The 25,795-nt window shown below is 53.9% G+C and overlaps 1 protein-coding gene across 1 annotated transcript in view; it reads left to right on the forward strand.

The window, feature by feature from the left end:
- The first annotated feature begins 7,021 nt into the window (after positions 1-7,021).
- MOGAT2 (monoacylglycerol O-acyltransferase 2) overlaps positions 7,022-25,795 on the forward strand; it is a 56,978-nt gene continuing 38,204 nt past the window's right edge. The window contains exons 1-2 of the mRNA XM_077841863.1: positions 7,022-7,143; positions 25,386-25,564. Of these exons, the coding sequence (XP_077697989.1) occupies positions 7,050-7,143; positions 25,386-25,564 (273 nt within the window). The 5' untranslated portion in view covers positions 7,022-7,049. The remainder of the gene's footprint in view (positions 7,144-25,385; positions 25,565-25,795) is intronic.

Below are 25,795 nucleotides of genomic sequence, written 5' to 3' on the forward strand. Positions count from 1 at the left end.
GTCACTGAACAGTTTTTACTGATGTACAAATTGAAAGTGCTAGTAATTTGCAAACAAAGAAAGGGGCGAAATTAATGGAACAAACTGTTCTCTGCAAAATGTTACATGTAGCACCTGTTATTATGCATTAGTACAGCACCCAGCACAAGGGGATCTGTGTCTCAGCTGGGGCCTCAGGCCCTACTGTAATGCAAATAGCAGTTTAACTGCATCCCAGTTAAAATGTATGTTTTCTACGATCTTTAGGAGTGTTTTAATGGGAACACTGTCACTGCTGTTTGGCAACATATTTAAGGAGCTATAGCAGCATTCAAGTATTCGTGTAATTACTCTGTGACTACATGGCATGTATCCGGTGAGTAGCTTTCTAATTTCATTCTTGTCCATTACAAGGGAATTACATTTGAAGTTTTCAAGTAGCCATAAATAACGTGGGATTTGCATCTGCTCTCATGACAGGACATTTTCATTTGCCTGGCAGAAATGACCCCTGGGTTACCTTTTAACTTACCATGTAGCATTTCAGCTATGCACTTTAAAGAGCTATTTGATCTCAAGCTATTTAATGATCACTCTTCTGGGCTCAGTGCAGACAGACCGACCCCTCCATATGGCCATGCATTGAGTATGGTCATAATTCCTGCTTTCCAAGGGCTGTATCATGACATTAGTTTTTACCATGAACTCACCACTGAAATCGATGAGGAATTAATGGCACACTGAGGCCAAGTTCTGGGCCACAAGCCCTGCATGACTCACACCGTAGCCTTCTGCCCTCCTCTCCCCAGCAGTGCAGATCTTCAAGCTGTGCCAGTGGACTCCATATACAGTAATAGCTTTGTTATCTGGCATGTTGGGGGAATGGGGCGTGCCAGTAAGTCAAAAATTCTCGTTAACTAAGAGAGAGGGAGTTTGGGTGGGGAGGGGGCTTGGGGCAGCGGGTTGCGGCGTGGAAGGGTTTTTGGGTGCTGGATCCGGGCAGCACTCACCTCGGGCGGCTCCCTACAAGTGGCAACATGTCCCCACTGCTCCTAGGTGGAGGAATGGCCACGGGGGCTCCATGCACTGCCCCCACAGCTCCCATTGGCTGGGGACCGCAGCCAATGGGAGCTCCAGGGGCGGTACCTGCAGGCAGAGGCAGCGCGCAGAGCAGCAGGGACATGTTGCCTCTTGCGGGGAGTGAGTGCCGCCCAGATCCAGCACCTCAACCACCTGTCCTAAGCCCCCTCCCGCACCCAAACTCTCTCCCAGAGCCCAGGTGCTGTACCCCCTCCCTAAATGCCAGTTTCTAGAGCTTCCCAGTTGGTAAAGTGCCAGATAACACAGCTTTTACTGTATCATGCTCACCAAAAGCTTTGTTACTGCCTTGCATTGGAAGCGGTGCAGAGCTGCCCCATGCATAGATTTTAAGGCCAGAAGGAACCATTATGATCATCTAGTCTAACCTGCAGAACTAAGGCCATAGAATTTCACCCACGTCAAGCATAGGTGCCAACTTCTACTGGCGCTGGTGAGTGCTCAACCCCTGTCTGTCCCCGGCCCTGCCCCAACTCCACCCCTGCCCCGCCTCCTCCAGCCCCCATTCCAACCCCTTCCCCAAAGTCCCCACCCCAACTCTGCCCCCTCCCTGCCCCTATTCCTACTCCTTCCCCAAATCCCCACCCAGGCCCTGCCTCTTCCCCACCTCCTCCTCTGAGCGTGCCAAGTTCCCACTCCTCCCCTCTTCCTCCCGGAGTATGCTACAGCTGTTTGGCGGTGGCAAGCGCTGGGAGGTAGGTGGAGGAGAGGAGATGCGGCGCAGTCAGGGGAGGAGGAAGTGAGGTGGGTTGGGGGGAGCGGGAAGGGGAGCTTGGCTGCCGGTGGGTGCAGACCACCCACTAATTTTTCCCCATGGGTGCTCCAGCCCCAGAGCACCCACGGAGTCAGCGTCTATGACGTCAAGCCCATAACATAAGCCTATAAAGCCCATAGTAGGAGCTCTGGGTTGCACTGTGCCTCAGGATAGCACAGTTCACCCTATGCTACTCCGCACAGGGCACCAAGTGCAAGGTGTGTGTCATGGCCTCACCTCCATCCCGCCCACATTCCCCAGCAGCAGGAACGACACTTCCATAAAGGGGAATGCAGTGACTGCAACTGCAGTTGGGCCCAGCCTTGGGGCATATGGGATGAGGTGAGAAGAAATGTTCCTACCTCTTGTGCACAGAGGGAAGGACCAGCCTAGAGCTGACTGAAAGTCGGAATTTCCGTTCTGTGGGAAATTCCAAAATTCTGAAAAAAGATTGCTCCCTTTTTGGAACGAAACGGAAATTTCTCAGTTTCCCACTAAAGGGGAATCCAAACCCCTGCCCACCCCAAACACTTTGTTTCCAAATAAAGTTTTGCTTAAAGAAGTTGAGTCTGGGAGCCCAAACTCCAAGGCTCCCCGACTCCACATCACTCTTGGTTTATGGACACGGAGCTAAAGAGCTCTGGAGTCCTGTCTCTGAGGCAGTCCATCCGGCAGGACTTCCCCAGAGCTGCAGTCACTGGAAGCTCTAGGACAGTCCATGTGGTGGGGCAGCCCCATTGCCACAGACCCCAGAAGCCTGAGTACCCTTGTTTCTGAAGCCTGCTTGCGTTTCACTGGAAGTTCATCAAAACCAATGTGCTTCCACAAAACATTTTGGTTTCAACAAATTGTTATTTTCCGCTGAAAGACTTCAGTCAGGATATTCCTGACCTGCTCCAGACCAGACATATCAGGCAGATGGAGGGCCAGACTGTCTTGATTAGGTGGGGGCAGGGACAGTCAGGGAGGCTAGCAGAATTTGGCTGCCTTTAGAATTTGATCATCTGCATTAATAGCCTAATTGACAGAGTCAAACAATTCAAGGAGATCTTTCTCCAGGGGACTGCACACAGTGCAAGGGAGTCATTTAATCGTTGTGACAGCCCTGCACATTCTAACAGGCACCCAACACTTTCCCAGCTTCTCTCCCGCCAAGGCATTTACATACACAGACCCTGGTTTAACTGAGATTTCAACTTGTAAATTCTGAACCTTCAAGCTTTGCAATCTTCTGGTTATCAGAAAGTTGCCAGTGTTAGCCAATGTCTCTCTGCCAGTGTTTATTACTTTATTGTCCTTTTATGATGCAAAGCCTTTATCTTCTAGGCTTTACACCACAACACGGGATTGGCAATGGATTAGTTCATTTTCTTGAGTAATTTCTTAATTATCAGAGCTGGCCATACATTAGTGGGGGAGAGGGAAGGAATCTATTAATGTTTCTCAGTGATTTGGGGGGATAATATTATTCAGACTGCTGCTGGTGATCCACCAAAAAGTTTGTGAACTTCAGTACAGATCTGAAAATTTGTACCTGGAGTTTGTTATCCATTATTCTTCTGGTTAAGGAGGCTCAATCGTCTGGTCAGGGAGCAGAAATATCATGTGGTTTAGATGACAAAGCTACAGAGAAAGGATAATCTACTGATTAGAGCACACCAGTACTCAGCCCTGCCTGCCACAGACTTCCTGTGAGATTTTGGCAAAGTCACTTAGCCTCTCCGGACCTCCATTCTCCATCTATACAATGAAGACTTAATGATAATTATTTCTATTGCAATAGCATCTAAGGTCCCACAGGGGAATCAGGATCCCGTTATAACAGACAACAAACAAGTCACAGAGACAGCCCCTGCCCCAGAGAGTTCACAAGCTAAGATTTAGACAAGACACAGTGAAGAAACAGGTGGAAGGACAAGTTTGTAGCAGACATAAGTTAGTCATCAGGATGTTCTCAGCCATCACAAGCCTAAACACTATTTAGCTCTGATAAAAGCACTTTAGATTTAGATACTTTAAGACCAGAAAGGTCCGTTCTGATCATCTAGTCTTGTCTAATACAGGAAATCTATAGCCTGTATCTAGCTCAGAAACTTGTGGTTGTACTAGTAGAAAGTCATACAGTGTTGATATAAAAACTCCACGCAATGGAGAATTTATCACCCCCTATTAGCAAGCTGGTTAGAGACCCTCCTTTAAAAATTTTCATCTTGTTTCACATTCAACTGGATCTTGTGACACTTTGGTCTGCTGGGTGAAAGAGCCATCTAGCACCAGATATTCTCTTTAATAAGATAAGCAGATTGAGCTCCTTTAGTAAAGTAAGGTAGCTCTCCTCCGAGCTCACTAATTTTTCAGTATCCATTTTTATCCAGAGATTTCCAAAGCATCTCCCATAGAAAGTGTACCTTTAACGCCTGATAAAGAGGAAACCGAGGCACAGTGAAACTAAACTTGCCCACAGTCACACAGCTGGTGAGTGGCGGAGCAGGGAACTGAACTCAGATCTTCAACTCCCAGGGTGGTGTCCTTGTTGCCGCCTTTGAAAGCAGTACATAAATCAGAACAAGAGTTGTCTAGTTTCCCAGTTGTCAAATCTATTTTTCCTCCTTACAGTAGAAGATAGAAGTTTACTGTACGCTTCAAGGTTGTTAGAAGAAATGAATCCCTTCTGGTAAGTGTTGAGTTCACCACCTCACTTATCTCAATCATATGCCACATGCCCCATTTATAATTCAAGCAAATATCATGGAGATCATGATCCAAGTGAACTGTGCAATCAGAGAACCTCTTGCTGCCCACCTCTAACCACACACCTTGCTCTTAGACCTGATGGCAGAATCTTCTCTTTTCTCTCTCTCTCTCTCTCTCACTACAAATTTAATCATTAAAATCAATCAGCTGAAAACCCCAGGCTTTTGTCACCACAAAAGCAGACAATTCAAGTGAGCTCTATCTTGGGGCTATTCTGGAAACTGAAGCTAATGGAGAGTGCAGCGAGTCATCTACTGATGGGACGTTATACCAGGACCACAGCTGGTGCTCCACACGTAGCTGAACACAATTTATTGGGGAAGAGTCAATGTGGCTTTTGTAAAGGGAAATCATGCCTCACCAATCTGTTAGAATTCTTTGAGGGGTCAACAAACATGTGGACAAGGGCAATCCAGTGGATATAGTGTACTTAGATTTTCAGAAAGCTTTTGACAAGGTCCCTCAACAAAGGCTCTTAAGCAAAGTAAGAAGTCATGCGATAAGAAGGAAGGTCCTCTCATGGATCAGTGTGTGGTTAAAAGACAGGAAACAAAGGGTAGGATTAAATAGTCGGTTTTCAGAATGGAGAGAGGTAAATAGTGTTGTTCCCTAAGAATCTGGACTGGAACCAGTCCAATTCAACATGTTCATAAATGATCTGGAAAAAGGGAATAAATAGTGAGTTGGCAAAGGTTGCAGTTGATACAAAATTCCTTAAGATAGTTAAGTCTGATGCAAACTGAGAAGGGTTGCAAAGGGATCCCACAAAATTGGGAGACTGGGCACCAAAATGGCAGATGAAATTCAATGTAGATAAATGCAAAGTAATGCACACTGGAAAACATAATCCCAACTATACCTACAAAATGATGGGGTTTAAATTAGCTGTTACCACTCAAGAAAGAGATCTTGCAGTCATTGTGGATAGTTCTCTGAAAACATCCATTCAATGTACAGCAGCAATCAAAACAGCTAACAGAATGTTAGGAACCATTAGGAAAGGGATGGATAAGACAGAAAATATCATAATGAATTTATATAAATCCATGGTACGCCCACATCATCAATATTCGTGGAGTTCTCAGACTCAGAGACTTTAAGGTCAGAAGGGACCATTGTGATCGTCTAGGCTGACCTTCTGCACATTGCAGGGCATAGAACCTCCCCCACCCACTGCTGTAATAGACCCACAACCTCTGGCTGAGTTACTGAAATCCGCAAATCATGATTTAAAGACTTCAAGTTACAGAGGAATCCACCATTTACCCTAGTTTAAACCTGCATGTGGCCCGTGCCCCATTCTGCAGAGGAAGGCAAAAAAAACCCAGGGTCTCTGCCAATCTGACCCTGGGGAACATTCCTTCCTGACCCCAAATATGGTGATCAGTTAGACTCAGAGCATGTGGGCAAGACCCAGGACCCAGATACCTGGGAAAGAATTCTTTGTAGTAACTCAGAGCCCTCCCCATCTAGTGTCCCAGCACCCGCCGTTGGGGATTTTTGCTACTGGCAGTCTTTTGTAGTTCCGCTAACCTGCTTACCAATCTCCCCCTCCAGCTGCAGTAGCCATGAAAGATCCAGTCCCTTATCTACAAGGTAAACCTTTTAAAATCAGATTCATCACCCCCAAAGCAACAGAGCTTCTCGCCTCTGCCCAGCAGACACCAACACCCTCAGCTGTTGTGTCTTCCTCATTTTGTAATATTGTCTCCCTGCATTTGCCTTGCTCTAAAAGAAGAAATAGCTGGATTTCCAGCTTCCAAAGCTGCACTGCTGAGGGAGAATTTTGCATGGGTCCTTCAGCTACATACAGTCTGCAAATACAAGAGCCCTTGACAGTGTGAACAATGGACCTGCCTGTGCTTGTCCCTTCTATAATAAGAGAAAAGAAAACCAAAAACAATTCTCATTTACAGTTGTCATGGAGCGTTGTATGGGGAGAAAGAAAAGTGTCTCTCCGTGGCCATGTCTCAATTGTGTGCGCGTGTGTGTGTGTGAATGCTCCAGAGACCAAGTCCCTTCCTAGAAGCAGATGCACAGCTGAGTACTTCAAGCAGCTGGAGGAAAGAAACAAGAAACTCCTTCCCCCTCCTCCCCCCTCCCCCCGGAAATAGGGACACAAATGAATAAAAGGTCAGATCAGGGTCCTAAAGAGAGCCTATTTCAAGGATGGTGAGTAGGAGGTAAGATTGTGAAACCCTAAGTGACTGTCTGGTTTTTGTTTGTTTATTTGTTGAGGGCTTTGATTTACAGTCCCTGTCTACTCCCAGAGAACATTCTTCTACTCACGCTTCCTGAAATGGGCTGGGCTTGCTGATCACAAGATTACCAACCTCTGTACTCACTGTATGTTGCACAACTTGCTGTACTGTAAGACGGTGTAAATACATGCAAAAGACTTTGCTCTCTGCTTTTCCCACTTGAAGAAAGTCCTGTGCCTTTTGAATCACACACTTGGTCCAAGATGAAGGTTGAATTTGCTCCTCTCTCTATTCCTTTAAAGAGAAGGCTTCAGACTGCTTCAGTAGTTCAGTGGGTCTTCAGTTTCCTGGGACTAGGTAAGATTTATTTTAATGTCTCTCTAGAGAAAAGTGCTATCCCAGCACCTTACAGAGGAAGAAAGAGCCTGTGACCCACATTACAGATGAGGAAACTGAGGCACAGAAATTAACCTCTCACACCAATACAATGGCAGAGCTGGGAACAGAGCCCAAGCCCACCAACGCCTATCAGGTAGCCACTGCACGATGCTGCCTCCTTACAGCGCGAGCAGCAATACATTTGTGCACAGAGAAGCTGCGGACGCCCCCACATCTCTCCCTTACCAGACTCTAAACATTCTGTAGGTTAGGAAAGCAGGATAGCACATCTCAGAATATGTTTAATAATAACGAAGAGGAGTGGAAAGTTAAGTCCTTTCTTTGGACACAAATTACGTTGCTCTTAATTTCGATACTGTGCCCAGATACGGGTGTGTTAGGAAAAGTCTGTCCTGCAGCCTGTAAATTGCATTTGCCGCTGCACTCTGCCTTGTTTCTGTTATCACCACCCAAACAGCATAGTCCCAGGATCTACTGAGCGCTCCCTTTCTGTGGCTTTGCCTTATTTAGGGATTTTTTTAAAAAAAACCCTGCAAGCTAAGAACAGAGACTTGGTGTAGTCTGCATCTCTGAGCCACTCTGCCCAGCCCCACTCCCACTTCTTATTCAGAGCTGGCCTCTAAATTAGTTATCCTTTCACCTCCTTAGGCTTGCCTTTTTGCTTGTCTAATTACACACGTGCTCGGTGTTACTCATAAAAATGCAACCCTGATGATCACAATGCCTGGATTCAAGTTAGTCATAGGAGCGTCTACAAAAATGCATTATGGCCGAAGGATGTAGAAGCTGGTCTGCCTGCACTGAGCAGCAGAGTTCTTTGTTTAGATAAACAACAACAAAAAAAAAAGGCAGTTTCCGAGGAAACCCAGCTTGGGCAAGGAACTCATTCAAAAGTTCAGAAGCTCAGAAAACCTATTATCATGCAGCTAACAGATTAAATTAAATAATAATGAAAATGAGAGGGAGAGACTTGCCGTTCTATTAAGGCAGTATTGTTCAATGTACAGAACGTGGGTGTGGGAGTCAGGAGATGTGGGGCCAGATTCTCAGCTGGTGTAAGGTAGTTCTGTTGCTTTATAGCAGTTCAAGATCTGGCCCCTAGGTTCAGCCACAAGAATAGGAATAAACTGGACCACTGTCCCACTGGCCAAGCCATTTAACCTCTCTATATCTCAGTGACTACAGGAAGTGGCTAATTTATTGTGGCAGATGCAATGTAACTGTGCCCTGGATACAAAGAGGCACAGCAGAGGTTCTTTGGGCAGAGAACTGGGGTCTTGCAGGGAATCCAGACCTGCAAGGAAAGCAAAGGCTGAGGTTTCGTTTTGTTGTTAACCCTCTGGCATGGCTACGTTTGGACTCAATGCTGTGTGATCCATAGCATCGGCCCCTTTATATTGTACCAGGCGCACCAACAGCCCCTAAAGCCGCCCTAACTGGACAATTAATCCTTCCCCTTTCCCCTGCATCTCTGAGGAATGCTTAGGTGGTGCAGAGCTGACACGGCCAGCCCTACACCATCCCAGCATGTGCGGTGTTTCAGTGCGTGTCAGAGCACTGCTGGGCAATCGCTCTATTGCCTTGCACCTGCTCTAATTTGCCAAGTGCTGGTTTAATGTCTGTTGTAGCCTTGGGGATCCCTTGCAGGAATGCAAGGGAGGTGTACAGTTCCCTTTCCCCCTCCAGGTTCTGCACAGAATACAGCTCCACTGGACCCAGTATGTCTAGGTTTTGTTCAGGAAAGTTCCTCTCCCCCACTTATAAAATGATGGGCAACCTTCCTCCAACTGAGCTAAATAGCTCAATGATTGTAAAGCACTTGAAGTTCCCCCTGTAAGAGGTGGTATATTTGAGGGTTTTAACAGCACATTGGTAGCCAAGTTGCACTTTAAGTACAAGTGGAGTTCTCTAATCAGTGACAGGAACAAGTTTTGCTCTTATTTCACGCTGATGTAAATCAAGAGCAACCCTGCTGAAATCAATAGAGTTATGGTGGTTTAGACCTGACAAGTGAACAGAATGAGCTCCCTTGACTTCCAAGGGGTTACTTCTGGATCACACGGTTGTAAGGATCGACCTGGTCAAAACTCAGAGTTTCAATTCTGAGAGAAATGCTGAAGTTTGTTATTGCTCCAAACTGAAATTTCTGGGGGGCAAGAGGGCGGGGAATCAAATAGTTGAAAAAAAAGTTGGTTTGGGGCTCAAACAAAAATGTTTTCTTTGGATTGTCACTTCATAGCTCATATTCTATATATAAACGTGCATTCACATACACGCACACAAGCATCCCATACAAAAACCAAGGTGTTCCAAAAAAGTGTCAGAAGGGAACCGTTCAACATGGCTGAAATGCCGACAGTTTCACACCCTCCCATTCCCCCCAAACAGAACGCTGTTGACATCAGAACTTTCCGCAGGAACACATCAGTTTTGACAAGCCAGCATTTTCTGATGGAAAAATATTCAGCCAGAAATTTTTTGATGAGTTCTATACAAGGACATTACCCTGTAAGGTGCTGTGTGCCCCCAGCCAAGGAGGCTTAGTACCACCCAAACTCACAAGATCAGGCTCTAAATGAGCAGAGTTTGGTCCCTGGCTGCTAATCTCTGGCCTAGAAAGGTTCAAGGTTCGGCCCTGAGATAAGGACTCTCCAAGGTACAGTCAATCTGTGCCAGGCATTTGCACAGACCTTTAGCTGGAGAGCCAGAAATCAGCCACTCAGCTTTACCTCCTCTGGTAGCTGTTGCTATGGTTATGCAAATGAACCAATGCAAGGAGAATGGGGCAGCTGGGAAGTAAGAGGAACCATTCTTTCTCAAGAGGGGTGCTGGATAGCTCAGCACATGAATGGCACAGCCAGATCCCAGGGGCTGGGCCAGCTCTGGGGGTAGAGTCTGCTGCAGTTTCTTTTTCAACAGGCAGACATGATCTGCATCTCCACGAGGCCGAGGTTGGGTCCTGGAAAAAGAGAAAGAGAGGCACGTGAGAGAGAGAGAGAGAGAATGTGTGTGTGATGAACACTGAGGTCCTGCTTGCTTCAGAAGCAGAAAAAGCTTGGGAGGCACAAAGCTTGTGGGGGGAGCGTGTGAAAAAACAGTTTGCACCTCTCCCATCGGACGCTTACAGCCTCAAGGGCTGCCCTAGCATGTGCCTCATCTGCCTGGAGTTTTGCAGGGCTCCAGAATCAGCAGAACCGAGCTCCATTCTCATTTACCCCTCTGCCCCTTTCAGCCTGCCTCTGCTCCAGTGCCATGGCAGTGGCGGTTCTGCGCCTGGACACAGGGGCATCTGCATCATGTGGATCCCCCCAATGCGTCCTGGCACTTATTCTATGACGCAAAACTTGGGGGAAGTGGTAAATGATGAAGAGGACAGAGCACTGATGCAGAGCGATCTGCATCGCTTGGTAAACTGCCACAAGCAAAAGACATTCATTTTAATACAGCTAAATGTGAGTGGATACAAAGACTGTAGGCCATACTTACACAATAGGGGACTCTATCCGGGAAGCAGTGACTCTGAAAAAGTTTTGGGGGCCCTGGTGGATAATCAGCTGAACATGAGCCCCCCATGATGCTGTAACCAAAAGAGCTAATGCGATCCTGGGATCCAGAAACAGGGGAACCTTGAGTAGGTATAGAGAGGCACTGTATTTGTATTTGGCACTGGTGTGACTGCTGCTGGAACACTGTGTCAATTCTGGTGCCCACAATTCAAGAAGGATGTTGACAAATTGGAGAGGGTGTAGAGAAGAATCACGAGATGCTTAAAGACTTAGAAAATGTGCCTTATAGTGATGGATCTCCTTAAGCCTATGTATTTTGTTTAACAAAGAGAAGGTTAGGAGGTTACTTGAGTACACCCTATAAGTACCAACCAGGAGAACAAATATTTCATAATGGGCTTTTCAATCTGGCACCTTATAAATGCTTATGATAATTAGTGTGTGATGTGCCGTCTGGTGTGTTGGTGCATCACCCTCTACTGGATGGGATTAGAGCTACTAAATGTTGTCTTAGGCCCTATGCTGCTGAGAGACCTTCCTTTAGTTCACGCAGTAGTGCTAGAGAGTCAGCCCCAGTGGACACCGATGTCACTTTCAGAATCTGAAGAGCCTCCATTCATAAGCCACCATTCTTCCAAGTTAAAGACTAAATGGACAGATACTAAAATTTCAGGATCCGTTGGCATCTGGGCAGCTAGTTTTTCTGGGACATGAGCCCTCCTTTGACATAGACATAAGAGTCTCTCACCTTTGTTGCTTTCACTCCTCGAATAGGTTATTTAAAGCCATAAAAAGCCATTGTTGATGTTTCAAGAGGTTCAAAAGGAACCAGCTGAATTCTGAGGGAATCCACTACAAAGAATAACCACTAGGCAGCAGGAGCAGATGCTCACCCCAGCCCTAAAGACCATAATCATGTCTCCTACACGGCAGAGCAGAGCAGTAACCACTAAGATAACACACTCAGCAGTGAGACCCAGGAGGAAAGCATCCTAGACAGCACCAGGGAAATTACACCTAGGAATCCAATACAGCAGTGTTACACAGTAACCACTAGGCATCAGGGCTGAGGCCAGAACACTTATAACTTGGCAGCCTAATGTCTAACGACAGGATCTTAGATTCTAGGGCAGGAATGAAAGCCCTGGCCTCTTGAATTCTGCACAACAGTAAATGCCAAGGGCTAGATTGTGTCTAACCCTAACCTGGTCCCACAGGCAAGGGAAGAATATGGATCCCTTTTGCGTGGTCACCTAAATGCTCAGGGGGGCAGAGTGGGCAGAGTCATGGCTCCATGATGTGCACACACACAAGCAAAAAATAGAGCCCCAGGAGGAATTATGCCTCTGTGCTCCCCGCTTCCCCATCTGGGGCAGTGCCCTGTTATGGGCAGCATGATCTAACCCAAAAGAGTTACAGGCACTACAGCCTGGGCACCTTTAAGGGCTAGGCTCTAGACTCGGACAGAACTGCTGTATGGGAAACGGGAGTTCACTGCAGCATGTTTTACAAGCACATGCACTAGTAAGCTAGGGTGGAGTCCGGTGGGGTACAGCACCTATTCTGCACAAATAATCTATTAACAAAAAAGACAACCACCTGAGTCTAAATAACAGGCATTAATCATCATGAGACATAACTACAAGAATAAATCTAACTTTACTGACCAGCAACTGCTTCTGGCCAGGAAGACCACTGCCTCCTTGTAATACGTACTTTGGGCTGTACGCAATAAGATAAAAAGGTAATTAGATATTATGCAATTTTGCAGCCAGCTTGTTTGCATGGCTCAGAAGTGTATTAAGAGCATGGCCAATTTAATGTCGATATGGGGCTTTTGTACATCATCTTGTCCCCCAGCGCCTAATTTAGCTTTGGGTGCTGTTTTCACAACGTGTTATAAGCAGTCCATGCACTTGAGTTGTGAAAGGTCATTTGTAATATTTAATTTCAACATGATTGTCAGGTTGAAAGGTCCTGGCTCATTCTACCCTGGATTATTACATGAGATTCCCATTGAATTCTGTGGAGCATCTGTAGCTCTGCAATGGTCTGGTCTATTTATTTTTTTGTGTACTGCATTTCTGTGTGCCTAGGCATCTTGTCTGCTGGAGGCCACTGTATTCAGTTTAGATGGATACACTCCAGCCTGCAGCATCTGCTCTAGGAAATTGCATAGTCCTATTGCAGCTCTATGCAGAGTTAGATAACATGGGGCTGCTAAAATGCTTATGCTAGGTCTACACTAGAGCTTATTTAATTGGTAGCACCTGTGCTTACAACTGCAGAGCTGTTTGTCAGTGTCTACAAGGCTTTGCAGTCATTTTGCCTGAAGATACGACTGCATTTTGTGCACGCAAAAAAAGAGAACCACAGAGCAGTGCAGACGTCTTCTGGTTAAGAAAAACCAAACAAGAACGAGCTACAGTGATGTCAAGAGAGCACTGTATGTGTCTCCTCTAGCAAGATGCATCTGAAATGAACTCAAGATGGCAATTACTGCCAGCCAACTGCTATAAGGGTGAAGATCTAGTATTCAGGGCATAAGATCCATCCACATACACCACAATTTCAGTGGAAGCCTATTACACAGTACACAGGAGCCTGCAGCAGCATAAACTTTCAAGAAGTTCTTATGTTATCAATCACACCCTTACTGGGTCCTTACCTATGTGCCTGGGCCCAGTGACTGGTCGCATGACTAGATATGCACAGGACCACAATTTGGATTTTCTGGCAGAACTTTATATATGCTGATGATAGCACGTTATTTTTATTGTCTGTTGACTTCTTGAGCTTTGCCCTGAAGCTCGACAGCTCGGTAGTTTGTCCTCCTGCAGGAGAGCAGGAAAAGCGAGTGTTGTGTTTGGGCTGCACAGTGTAGAACAATGTTGGTTGTTTTTTTTAAAAAAAAATCCTAGAAAGGTTTTACACATTGACTCCCCCTCCCAGTCACACCCAAATTCCACTCTCACACAACCCTCCTTCCCCACCCCTGCCCCAGATACAGTCATGTAGGGGATCGAAGGTAGCAAGCAACCTGTGGGCTACAACCGGTACTCCAGCCTCTGACCCAGAATAGCCACTGTACTCTCTGTAGCAGCTGTGGGCGGGGTAAGGCCACTTGATCAGCACAAGTGGATTCAGAGGCCCTCCCCACCCAACAGCCCCCGCCATGCTGGCCCAGTGGAAGCCATCATAAGGGGTGACTGCCCATGAAATAGGGCCACTGGCACCTGCCCACTTCTGGGAGGGCAATGCAGGGGATTAAGTGGTGTAGAAGATCTTGGGCCAATCTAGTTTTGCGGAAGCAAAATAAAGACTAAATTTTGGGCCTAGCCCATCTGATAATGGTGGTAGATTACTTAGGGTCAGCGTCCAATAGCTACAGAGCATTACTTGTGACAGTAATTGTCAGCATTGCCAACCTCAAGAGATCAAAAGACATGAGACTGGCATCAAATTGTGGGGTTTGTGTGTATGTCTTTTGACTTTTTAACTCCCCCTCTATTCCTCTGCCGGTGCGTGCGTGATAATTGCAGGTTGAAAAAAAAAAATCAACCTTTAATGCACACAAAAGTGCCACCTCTCCCTGGCTGCTTGGATGGAGACTCTGCTTAGTCTTGTCTCACCCCTAAAATCCCTTTCCTCTTCCTGTCTGACTTGCCCCCCTCCTAGTGTATTTCCTTTGGTCAGAGAAGGGCTGGATGGTCAATTGGTTTAGAACCACTGACCTAAATTAATGCATTATTATTCACAGATAAATGTGTTACTTTTTAGGGCTGATGAGCTAGACATTAATTTAAAGTTCTTTTAATATGAGTATCATTCATGGAGTATCACAGCAAAGACAATATGGGACTGGCTTAGCCTTTTACACTTCCCAGGCCGCCCCACCCCATCCGCCGACTCTTTTGCCCAAGACCCTCCCCCCGACCCCAGCCTTCACCCTGCCTCCCCGAGTCCAGAACCCCCCTCCCTGACTTCCCCTGAACAACCCCCCGCTCCAGCCTGCCACCCCCTGCTCCCTCCCCCCCGGGTATGCTGTCACATATTCTGTACCAGATACAGACTAGCTACAGAGCTTGCTTATACGCCCCAGATGTGTTCCTCATAAGATCCCTTAATGCGCAGCCAGGTATGGCTGTTGGCTGAGGTGAGCTTAAATAAGGTATTTTACACTCAGCACCACCTAGTGGGTGAAAAGTATAACACAGTTTAGGGTTTCATTACAACTGTCCTCCCTTCTTGTCCTCTGGAACCCCCGCTTCCACTCCCCTCACCCACTCCTCACTCCCCCTCCTCTGGAACCCCCCTTCCACTCCCCTCACCCACTCGTCTCAAACCTCCATCCACTCCCCTCACCCACTCCTCACTCCCCCTCCTCTCGAACCCCCCCTTCCACTCCCCTCACCCACTCCTCTTTCCCCCTCCTCTCGAACCCCCCTTCCACTCCCCTCACCCACTCGTCTCAAACCTCCATCCACTCCCCTCACCCACTCCTCACTCCCCCTCCTCTCGAACCCCCCCTTCCACTCCCCTCACCCACTCCTCTTTCCCCCTCCTCTCGAACCCCCATCCACTCCCCTCACCCTCTCCTCACTCCCCCTCCTCTCGAACCCCCCCTTCCACTCCCCTCACCCACTCCTCTTTCCCCCTCCTCTCGAACCCCCGCTTCCACTCCCCTCACCCACTCCTCACTCCCCCTCCTCTCGAACCCCCCTTCCACTCCCCTCACCCTCTCCTCACTCCCCCTCCTCTCGAACCCCCCCCTTCCACTCCCCTCACCCTCTCCTCACTCCCCCTCCTCTCGAACCCCCCCTTCCACTCCCCTCACCCACTCCTCACTCCCCCTCCTCTCGAACCCCCCTTCCACTCCCCTCACCCACTCGTCTCAAACCTCCATCCACTCCCCTCACCCACTCCTCACTCCCCCTCCTCTCGAACCCCCCCTTCCACTCCCCTCACCCACTCCTCTTTCCCCCTCCTCTCGAACCCCCATCCACTCCCCTCACCCTCTCCTCACTCCCCCTCCTCTCGAACCCCTCCTTCCACTCCCCTCACCCACTCCTCTTTCCCCTCCTCTCGAACCCCCATCCACTCCCCTCACCCTCTCCTCACTCCCCCTCCTCTCGAACCCCCCCTTCCACTCCCCTCACCCACTCCTCACTCCCCCTCCTCTCGAACCCCCCTTCCACTCCCCTCACCCACTCCTCACTCCCCCTCCTCTCGAACCCCCCCTTCCACTCCCCTCACCCACTCCTCACTCCCCCTCCTCTCGAACCCCCCTTCCACTCCCCTCACCCACTCGTCTCAAACCTCCATCCACTCCCCTCACCCACTCCTCACTCCCCCTCCTCTCGAACCCCCCTTCCACTCCCCTCACCCACTCCTCTTTCCCCCTCCTCTCGAACCCCCATCCACTCCCCTCACCTCTCCTCACTCCCCCTCCTCTCGAACCCCCCCTTCCACTCCCTCACCCACTCCTCTTTCCCCCTCCTCTCGAACCCCCCTTCACTCCCCTCACCCACTCCTCACTCCCCCTCCTCTCGAACCCCCCCTTCCACTCCCCTCACCCACTCCTCACTCCCCCTCCCTCTCGAACCCCCCTTCCACTCCCCTCACCCACTCGTCTCAAACCTCCATCCACTCCCCTCACCCACTCCTCACTCCCCCTCCTCTCGAACCCCCCCTTCCACTCCCCTCACCCACTCCTCACTCCCCCTCCTCTCGAACCCCCCCTTCCACTCCCCTGCACCCACTCCTCACTCCCCCTCCTCTCGAACCCCCCTTCCACTCCTCTCACCCTCTCCTCACTCCCCCTCCTCTCGAACCCCCCATCCACTCCCTCACCCACTCCTCACTCCCCCTCCTCTCGAACCCCCCCTTCCACTCCCCTCACCCACTCCTCACTCCCCCTCCTCTCGAACCCCCTTCCACTCCCCTCACCCACTCGTCTCAAACCTCCATCCACTCCCCTCACCCACTCCTCACTCCCCCTCCTCTCGAACCCCCCCTTCCACTCCCCTCACCCACTCCTCTTTCCCCTCCTCTCGAACCCCCATCCACTCCCCTCACCCTCTCCTCACTCCCCTCCTCTCGAACCCCCCTTCCACTCCCCTCACGCACTCCTCACTCCCCCTCCTCTCAACCCCCCCCTTCCACTCCCCTCACCCACTCCTCACTCCCCCCTCCTCTCGAACCCCCCCTTCCACTCCCCTCACCCTCTCCTCACTCCCCCTCCTCTCAAACCCCCCTTCCACTCCCCTCACCCACTCCTCACTCCCCCTCCTCTCGAACCCCCCTTCCACTTCCCTCACCCACTCCTCACTCCCCCTCCTCTCGAACCCCCCTTCCACTCCCCTCACCCACTCCTCACTCCCCCTCCTCTCGAACCCTCCCCTTCCACTCCCCTCACCCACACCTCACTCCCCCTCCTCTCGAACCCCCCTTCCACTCCCCTCACCCTCTCCTCACTCCCCCTCCTCTCGAACCCCCCTTCCACTCCCCTCACCCTCTCCTCACTCCCCCTCCTCTCGAACCCCCCTTCCCACTTCCCTCACCCACTCCTCACTCCCCCTCCTCTCGAACCCCCCTTCCACTCCCCTCACCCACTGCTCTCGAACCCCCCCTTCCACTCCCCTCACCCACTCCTCTCTCCCCCTCCTCTCGAACCCCATCCACTCCCCCTCACCCACTCCCCTCACCCACTCCTCTCGAACCCCCATCCACTCCCTCACCCACTCCTCTCTCCCCCTCCTCTCAAACCCCCGCTTCCACTCCCTCACCCTCTCCTCACTCCCACCCTCTCGAACCCCCCCTTCCACTCCCCTCACCCACTCCTCTCCCCCTCCTCTCGAACCCCCCCTTCCACTCCCCTCACCCACTCCTCACTCCCACCTCCTCTCGAACCCCCCTTCCACTCCCCTCACCACTCCATCTCGAACCTCCATCCACTCCCCTCACCCACTCCTCACTCCCCCTCCTCCTCGAACCCCCCGCTTCCACTCCCCTCACCCACTCCTCACTCCCCCCTCCACTCGAACCCCCCTTCCACTCCCCTCACCCACTCCTCACTCCCCCTCCTCTCGAACCCCCCTTCCACTCCCCTCACCCACTCCTCACTCCCACTCCCCTCTCGAACCCCCCCTTCACTCCCCTCACCCACTCCTCACTCCCCTCCTCTCGAAACCCCCCCCTTCCACTCCCCTCACCCACTCCTCACTCCCCCTCCTCTCGAACCCCCCTTCCACTCCCCTCACCCACTCGTCTCAACCTCCATCCACTCCCCTCACCCCACTCCTCACTTCCCCCTCCTCTCGAACCCCCCCTTCCACTCCCCTCACCCACTCCTCTTCCCCCTCTCGAACCCCCATCCACTCCCTCACCCTCTCCTCACTCCCCCTCCTCTCGAACCCCCCCTTCCACTCCCCCTCACCCACTCCTCTTTCCCCCTCCTCTCGAACCCCCCTTCCACTCCCTCACCCACTCCTCACTCCCCCTCCTCTCGAACCCCCCCCCTTCCACTCCCCTCACCCACTCCTCACTCCCCCTCCTCTCGAACCCCCCTTCCACTCCCCTCACCCACTCGTCTCAAACCTCCATCCACTCCCCTCACCCACTCCTCACTCCCCCTCCTCTCGAACCCCCCCTTCCACTCCCCTCACCCCACTCCTCACTCCCCCTCCTCTCGAACCCCCCCTTCCACTCCCCTCACCCACTCCTCACTCCCCCTCCTCTCGAACCCCCCTTCCACTCCTCTCACCCTCTCCTCACTCCCCCTCCTCTCGAACCCCCCATCCACTCCCCTCACCCACTCCTCACTCCCCCTCCTCTCGAACCCCCCCCTTCCACTCCCCCTCCACCCACTCCTCACTCCCCCCTCCTCTCGAACCCCCCTTCCACTCCCCTCACCCACTCGTCTCAAACCTCCATCCACTCCCCTCACCCACTCCTCACTCCCCCTCCTCTCGAACCCCCCCTTCCACTCCCCTCACCCACTCCTCTTTCCCCCTCCTCTCGAACCCCCCCATCCACTCCCCTCACCCTCTCCTCACTCCCCCTCCTCTCGAACCCCCCCTTCCACTCCCCTCACGCACTCCTCACTCCCCCTCCTCTCAACCCCCCCCTTCCACTCCCCTCACCCACTCCTCACTCCCCCCTCCTCTCGAACCCCCCCTTCCACTCCCCCTCACCCTCACCTCACTCCCCCTCCTCCAAACCCCCCATCCACTCCCCTCACCACCACTCCTCACTCCCCCTCCTCTCGAACCCCCCCTTCCACTTCCCCTCACCCCACTCCTCACTCCCCCTCCTCTCGAACCCCCCTTCCACTCCCCTCACCCACTCCTCACTCCCCCTCCTCTCGAACCCTCCCCTTCCACTCCCCTCACCCACTCCTCACTCCCCCTCCTCTCGAACCCCCCTTCCACTCCCCTCACCCTCTCCTCACTCCCCCTCCTCTCGAACCCCCCTTCCACTCCCCCTCACCCTCTCCTCACTCCCCCTCCTCTCGAACCCCCCTTCCACTTCCCTCACCCACTCCTCACTCCCCCTCCCTCTCGAACCCCCCTTCCACTCCCCCTCACCCACTGCTCTCGAACCCCCCCTTCCACTCCCCTCACCCACTCCTCTCTCCCCCTCCTCTCGAACCCCCATCCACTCCCCTCACCCACTCCCCTCACCCACTCCTCTCGAACCCCCATCCACTCCCCTCACCCACTCCTCTCTCCCCCTCCTCTCAAACCCCCCCCTTCCACTCCCCTCACCCTCTCCTCACTCCCCCTCCTCTCGAACCCCCCCTTCCACTCCCCTCACCCACTCCTCTCTCCCCCTCCTCTCGAACCCCCCCTTCCACTCCCCCTCACCCACTCCTCACTCCCCCTCCTCTCGAACCCCCCCTTCCACTCCCCCTCACCCACTCATCTCGATCCTCCATCCACTCCCCTCACCCACTCCTCACTCCCCCTCCTCTCGAACCCCCCTTCCACTCCCCTCACCCACTCCTCTTTCCCCCCTCCTCTCGAACCCCCATCCACTCCCCTCACCCTCTCCTCACTCCCCCTCCTCTCGAACCCCCCCCTTCCACTCCCCTCACCCACTCCTCACTCCTCACTCCCCCCTCCTCTCGAACCCCCCTTCCACTCCCCTCACCCACTCGTCTCGAACCCCATCCACTCCCCTCACCCACTCCTCACTCCCCCTCCTCTCGAACCCCCCCTTCCACTCCCCTCACCCACTCCTCATTCCCCTCCTCTCGAACCCCCCATCCACTCCCCTCACCCACTCCTCACTCCCCCTCCTCTCGAACCCCCCCTTCCAACTCCCCCTCACCCACTCCTCACTCCCCCTCCTCTCGAACCCCCCTTCCACTCCCCTCACCCACTCCTCACTCCCCCTCCTCTCAAACCCCCCCTTCCACTCCCCTCACCCACTCCTCACTCCCCCCTCCTCTCGAACCCCCCCCTTCCACTCCCCTCACCCTCTCCTCACTCCCCCTCCTCTCGAACCCCCCTTCCACTCCCCTCACCCACTCCTCACTCCCCCTCCTCTCAAACCCCCCCTTCCACTCCCCTCACCCACTCCTCACTCCCCCTCCTCTCGAACCCCCCTTCCACTCCCCTCACCCTCTCCTCACTCCCCCTCCTCTCCGAACCCCCCTTCCACTCCCCTCACCCTCTCCTCACTCCCCCTCCTCTCGAACCCCCCTTCCACTCCCCTCACCCTCTCCTCACTCCCCCTCCTCTCAAACCCCCCTTCCACTCCCCTCACCCACTCCTCACTCCCCCTCCTCTCGAACCCCCCTTCCACTTCCCCTCACCCACTCCTCACTCCCCCTCCTCTCGAACCCCCCCTTCCACTCCCCTCACCCTCTCCTCACTCCCCCTCCTCTCGAACCCCCCCCTTCCACTCCCCTCACCCACTCCTCACTCCCCCTCCTCTCGAACCCTCCCCTTCCACTCCCCTCACCCACTCCTCACTCCCCCTCCTCTCGAACCCCCCTTCCACTCCCCTCACCCTCTCCTCACTCCCCCTCCTCTCGAACCCCCCTTCCACTCCCCTCACCTCACTCCTCACTCCCCCTCCTCTCGAACCCCCCTTCCACTCCCCTCACCCACTCCTCACTCCCCCTCCTCTCGAACCCTCCCCTTCCACTCCCCTCACCCTCTCCTCACTCCCCCTCCTCTCGAACCCCCCCTTCCACTTCCCCTCACCCACTCCTCACTCCCCCTCCTCTCGAACCCCCCTTCCACTCCCCTCACCCCACTGCTCTCGAACCCCCCCTTCCACTCCCCCTCACCCACTCCTCTCTCCCCCTCCTCTCGAACCCCCATCCACTCCCCTCACCCACTCATCTCTCCCCCCCCTCTCCAACCCCCCATCCACTCCCCCTCACCCACTCCTCTCGAACCCCCATCCACTCCCCTCACCCACTCCTCTCTCCCCCCTCCTCTCAAACCCCCCGCTTCCACTCCCCTCACCCTCTCCTCACTCCCACCTCCCTCTCGAACCCCCCCTTCCACTCCCCTCACCCACTCCTCTCTCCCCCCTCCTCTCGAACCCCCATCCACTCCCCTCACCCACTCCTCTGTCCCCCTCCTCTCAAACCCCCCTTCCACTCCCCTCACCCACTCCTCACTCCCCCTCCTCTCGAAACCCCCCTTCCACTCCCCTCACCCTCTCCTCACTCCCCCCTCCTCTCGAACCCCCCCTTCCACTCCCCTCACCCTCTCCTCACTCCCCCTCCTCTCAACCCCCCTTCCACTCCCCTCACCCTCTCCTCACTCCCCCTCCTCTCAAACCCCCCCTTCCACTCCCCTCACCCACTCCTCACTCCCCCTCCTCTCGAACCCCCCTTCCACTCCCTCACCCCTCCTCACTCCCCCTCCTCTCAACCCCCTCCACTCCCCTCACCCTCTCCTCACTCCCCCTCCTCTCGAACCCCCCTTCCACTCCCCTCACCACTCCCACTCCCCCTCCTCTCGAACCCACCCTTCCACTCCCCTCACCACTCCTCACTCCCCCTCCTCTCGAACCCCCCTTCCACTCCCCTCACCCCTCCTCACCTCCCCCTCCTCTAGAACCCCCCTTCCACTCCCCTCACCCACTCCTCACTCCCCCTCCTCTCGAACCCTCCCCTTCCACTCCCCTCACCCTCTCCTCACTCCCCCTCCTCTCGAACCCCCCTTCCACTTCCCTCACCCACTCCTCACTCCCCCTCCTCTCGAACCCCCCTTCCACTCCCCTCACCCACTGCTCTCGAACCACCCCCCTTCCACTCCCCTCACCCACTCCTCTCTCCCCCTCCTCTCGAACCCCCATCCACTCCCCTCACCCACTCCTCTCTCCCCCCCTCTCCAACCCCCATCCACTCCCCTCACCCACTCCTCTCGAACCCCCATCCACTCCCCTCACCCACTCCTCTCTCCCCCTCCTCTCAAACCCCCCGCTTCCACTCCCCTCACCCTCTCCTCACTCCCCCTCCTCTCGAACCCCCCCTTCCACTCCCCCTCACCCACTCCTCTCTCCCCCTCCTCTCGAACCCCCCTTCCACTCCCCTCACCCACTCCTCACTCCCCCTCCTCTCGAACCCCCTTCCACTTCCCCTCACCCACTCCTCACTCCCCCTCCTCTCGAACCCCCCTTCCACTCCCCTCACCCTCTCCTCACTCCCCCCTCCTCTCGAACCCCCCTTCCACTCCCCTCACCCACTCCTCACTCCCCCTCCTCTCGAACCCTCCCCTTCCACTCCCCTCACCCACTCCTCACTCCCCCTCCTCTCGAACCCCCCTTCCACTCCCCTCACCCCTCTCCTCACTCCCCCTCCTCTCGAACCCCCCCTTCCACTCCCCTCACCCACTCCTCACTCCCCCTCCTCTCGAACCCCCCCTTCCACTCCCCTCACCCACTCCTCACTCCCCCTCCTCTCGACCCTCCCCTTCCACTCCCCTCACCCCTCTCCTCACTCCCCCTCCTCTCGAACCCCCCTTCCACTTCCCTCACCCACTCCTCACTCCCCCTCCTCTCGAACCCCCCTTCCACTCCCCTCACCCACTGCTCTCGAACCCCCCCTTCCACTCCCCTCACCCACTCCTCTCTCCCCCTCCTCTCGAACCCCCATCCACTCCCCTCACCCACTCATCTCTCCCCCCCTCTCCAACCCCCATCCACTCCCCTCACCCACTCCTCTCTCCCCCTCCTCTCAAACCCCCGCTTCCACTCCCCTCACCCTCTCCTCACTCCCCCTCCTCTCGAACCCCCCCTTCCACTCCCCTCACCCACTCCTCTCTCCCCCTCCTCTCGAACCCCCATCCACTCCCCTCACCCACTCCTCTGTCCCCCTCCTCTCAAACCCCCCCTTCCACTCCCCCTCACCCACTCCTCACTCCCCCTCCTCTCGAACCCCCCTTCCACTCCCCTCACCCTCTTCCTCACTCCCCCCTCCTCTCGAACCCCCCTTCCACTCCCCTCACCCTCTCCTCACTCCCCCTCCTCTCGAACCCCCCTTCCACTCCCCTCACCCTCTCCTCACTCCCCCCTCCTCTCGAACCCCCCTTCCACTCCCCTCACCCCACTCCTCACTCCCCCTCCTCTCGAACCCTCCCCTTCCACTCCCCTCACCCACTCCTCACTCCCCCTCCTCTCGAACCCCCCTTCCACTCCCCTCACCCCTCTCCTCACTCCCCCTCCTCTCGAACCCCCCTTCCACTCCCCTCACCCACTCCTCACTCCCCCTCCTCTCGAACCCTCCCCTTCCACTCCCCTCACCCTCTCCCTCACTCCCCCTCCTCTCGAACCCCCCTTCCACTTCCCTCACCCACTCCTCACTCCCCCCCTCCTCTCGAACCCCCCTTCCACTCCCCCTCACCCACTGCTCTCGAACCCCCCCCTTCCACTCCCCTCACCCACTCCTCTCTCCCCCTCCTCTCGAACCCCCATCCACTCCCCTCACCCACTCCTCTCTCCCCCCCTCTCCAACCCCCATCCACTCCCCTCACCCACTCCTCTCGAACCCCCATCCACTCCCCTCACCCACTCCTCTCTCCCCCTCCTCTCAAACCCCCGCTTCCACTCCCCTCACCCTCTCCTCACTCCCCCTCCTCTCGAACCCCCCCTTCCACTCCCCTCACCCACTCCTCTCTCCCCCTCCTCTCGAACCCCCATCCACTCCCCTCACCCACTCCTCTGTCCCCCTCCTCTCAAACCCCCCCTTCCACTCCCCTCCCCACCACTCCCTCTCCCTCCTCTCGAACCCCCCTTCCACTCCCCTCACCTCCCTCCCCCCTCGAACCCCCCCTTTCCACTCCCTTCACCACCCCTCCCTCTTCCTCCTCTCGAACCCCCCCATCCACTCCCCTTGCCCACTCCTCCTCTGAGCCCCCCTTCCACTCCCCGCGTCTCCCTCCCCCTCCTTTGGAGCCCACCCTTCCACTCCCCTTCCCACTCCTCTCAAACCCCTTTCCCACTCACCTCAGCACCCCTCCTCTCAAACCCCCCTTCCACTCCCCTCACCTCTCTCCCCCCTCGAACCCTCCTTTCCACTCCCTTCACCACCCTCCCTCTCCCTCCTCTCTAACCCCCCTTCCCACTCCCCTCACCACCCTCCCTCTCCAACCCCCCTTCCCAGTCCCCTCACCACCACCACTTCCACTCCCCTCCCCCTCCTCTCAAACTCCCCCTTCCACTCCCCTTGCCGCCCCCCCCTCCCAGTCCTCTGCAACCCCCCTTCCACTCCCCTCCCTCCTGCCCCCAGTATGCCCCTGCACCCCTTAAATCTGCCTCCTGTTCCCCCTCACTCTCTCTATGCACCTTTCAGAGCATCTCCCCTGATCCTCACAGTCCCTGTGTCCCGCCCACCCCCCAGATGGTTGGCAGCCATGTGGCCTGTGGGCCTGGCTTCATGTTCAGTGTCATGAGGGAGGTGGCAGTCAGCTTTAAGGGCAGCCCCCTTCCACATACAGACAGACTGTAGGGGAGTGGCAGCTGTTAGGGACACATGGAATATTCAAAGGCTATTATATCAACTTCATAAATGTACGTATATCTGTGGGCTAGGGGTTGTATTCTAGCTCCATGGGGGAGCTGTAAGAGGTTCCTGCATGAACTAAAAGTCACTTGGGGGCAGAGAAATTAATACAAATCCTTAGTCTGGAAACCAGGCTGGAGAACCCTCCCTGCCTGGGGGAAATTGCATAGACTGGTTTGACCTGGTTGGCGAAGCCTAGCAAGCAACGACTGAGAAGTGAGGACATTGAAACCTACCAGGGGCTCCATGTGGCAGATGGGTATTGTCTAGTGAGCATGCAGACAGGCGGTTTTTTGTTTTTTAGGTATGTTCTTTCTGTAATGCTTTTGATCTGAATAAGTAGTATCTTGCCTTACAAATGCTAGCAAGTCACTGGTGAACTCTGTCATTGGCCCTACCAGAATTGCAGGTGCTGCCATAAAGTCAGGCCTTCTAATGGGATCACAGTGGATAGCAGCTAAATCCCTAGACTACAGGGAAGGAATCCCAGAACTCTGCCCTGCAAAATGTGATGGGTAGAGGCCGGAGATCTGACTGAGGTGTCCTCAAGAAGGCAACATTGGCGGTCAGAGGCGCCTTGGAAGCCATGATATTTCTGAGTAAGTTCTTTCACCTCTTGACCCCAGCCGAGCCTGGTTTGCCCATTGACTGCCCTGTTTTTATCTCAGCACAGTGCTGCATAGTTCTCTTCATCGGCCTCTTCTTCACTCGTTTGTGGCTGGTCAGCGTCCTGTATGCAACATGGTGGCTTCTGGACTGGGACAAGCCAAGCAAAGGTGGGCGACGAATTCACTGCATCAGGAACAGCATCATCTGGAGATACATGAGGGACTATTTCCCCGCCACTGTAAGTGCAACCAAAGGTAGGGTCTAATCCAGTTCCCACTGAAGTTTATGGGAAGGAACTCCCATTTTGTTCCATGGGCATTAGATCAGGCTCTTACAGCCCTGAAGAGGGGCCAAGGGATCCTAGCACTGGACCTAATAAGTCAGCACTAGATTTTACTGCTTTGTCTTTCACCGCCTGGAGGGAAGGGTGGGCTAGAGATTAGGGCAGAGGGTAGGAGACCTGGTGCTT

Source organism: Eretmochelys imbricata, chromosome 1, assembly GCF_965152235.1.
Source record: "Eretmochelys imbricata isolate rEreImb1 chromosome 1, rEreImb1.hap1, whole genome shotgun sequence".
NCBI lineage: Eukaryota > Metazoa > Chordata > Testudines > Cheloniidae > Eretmochelys > Eretmochelys imbricata.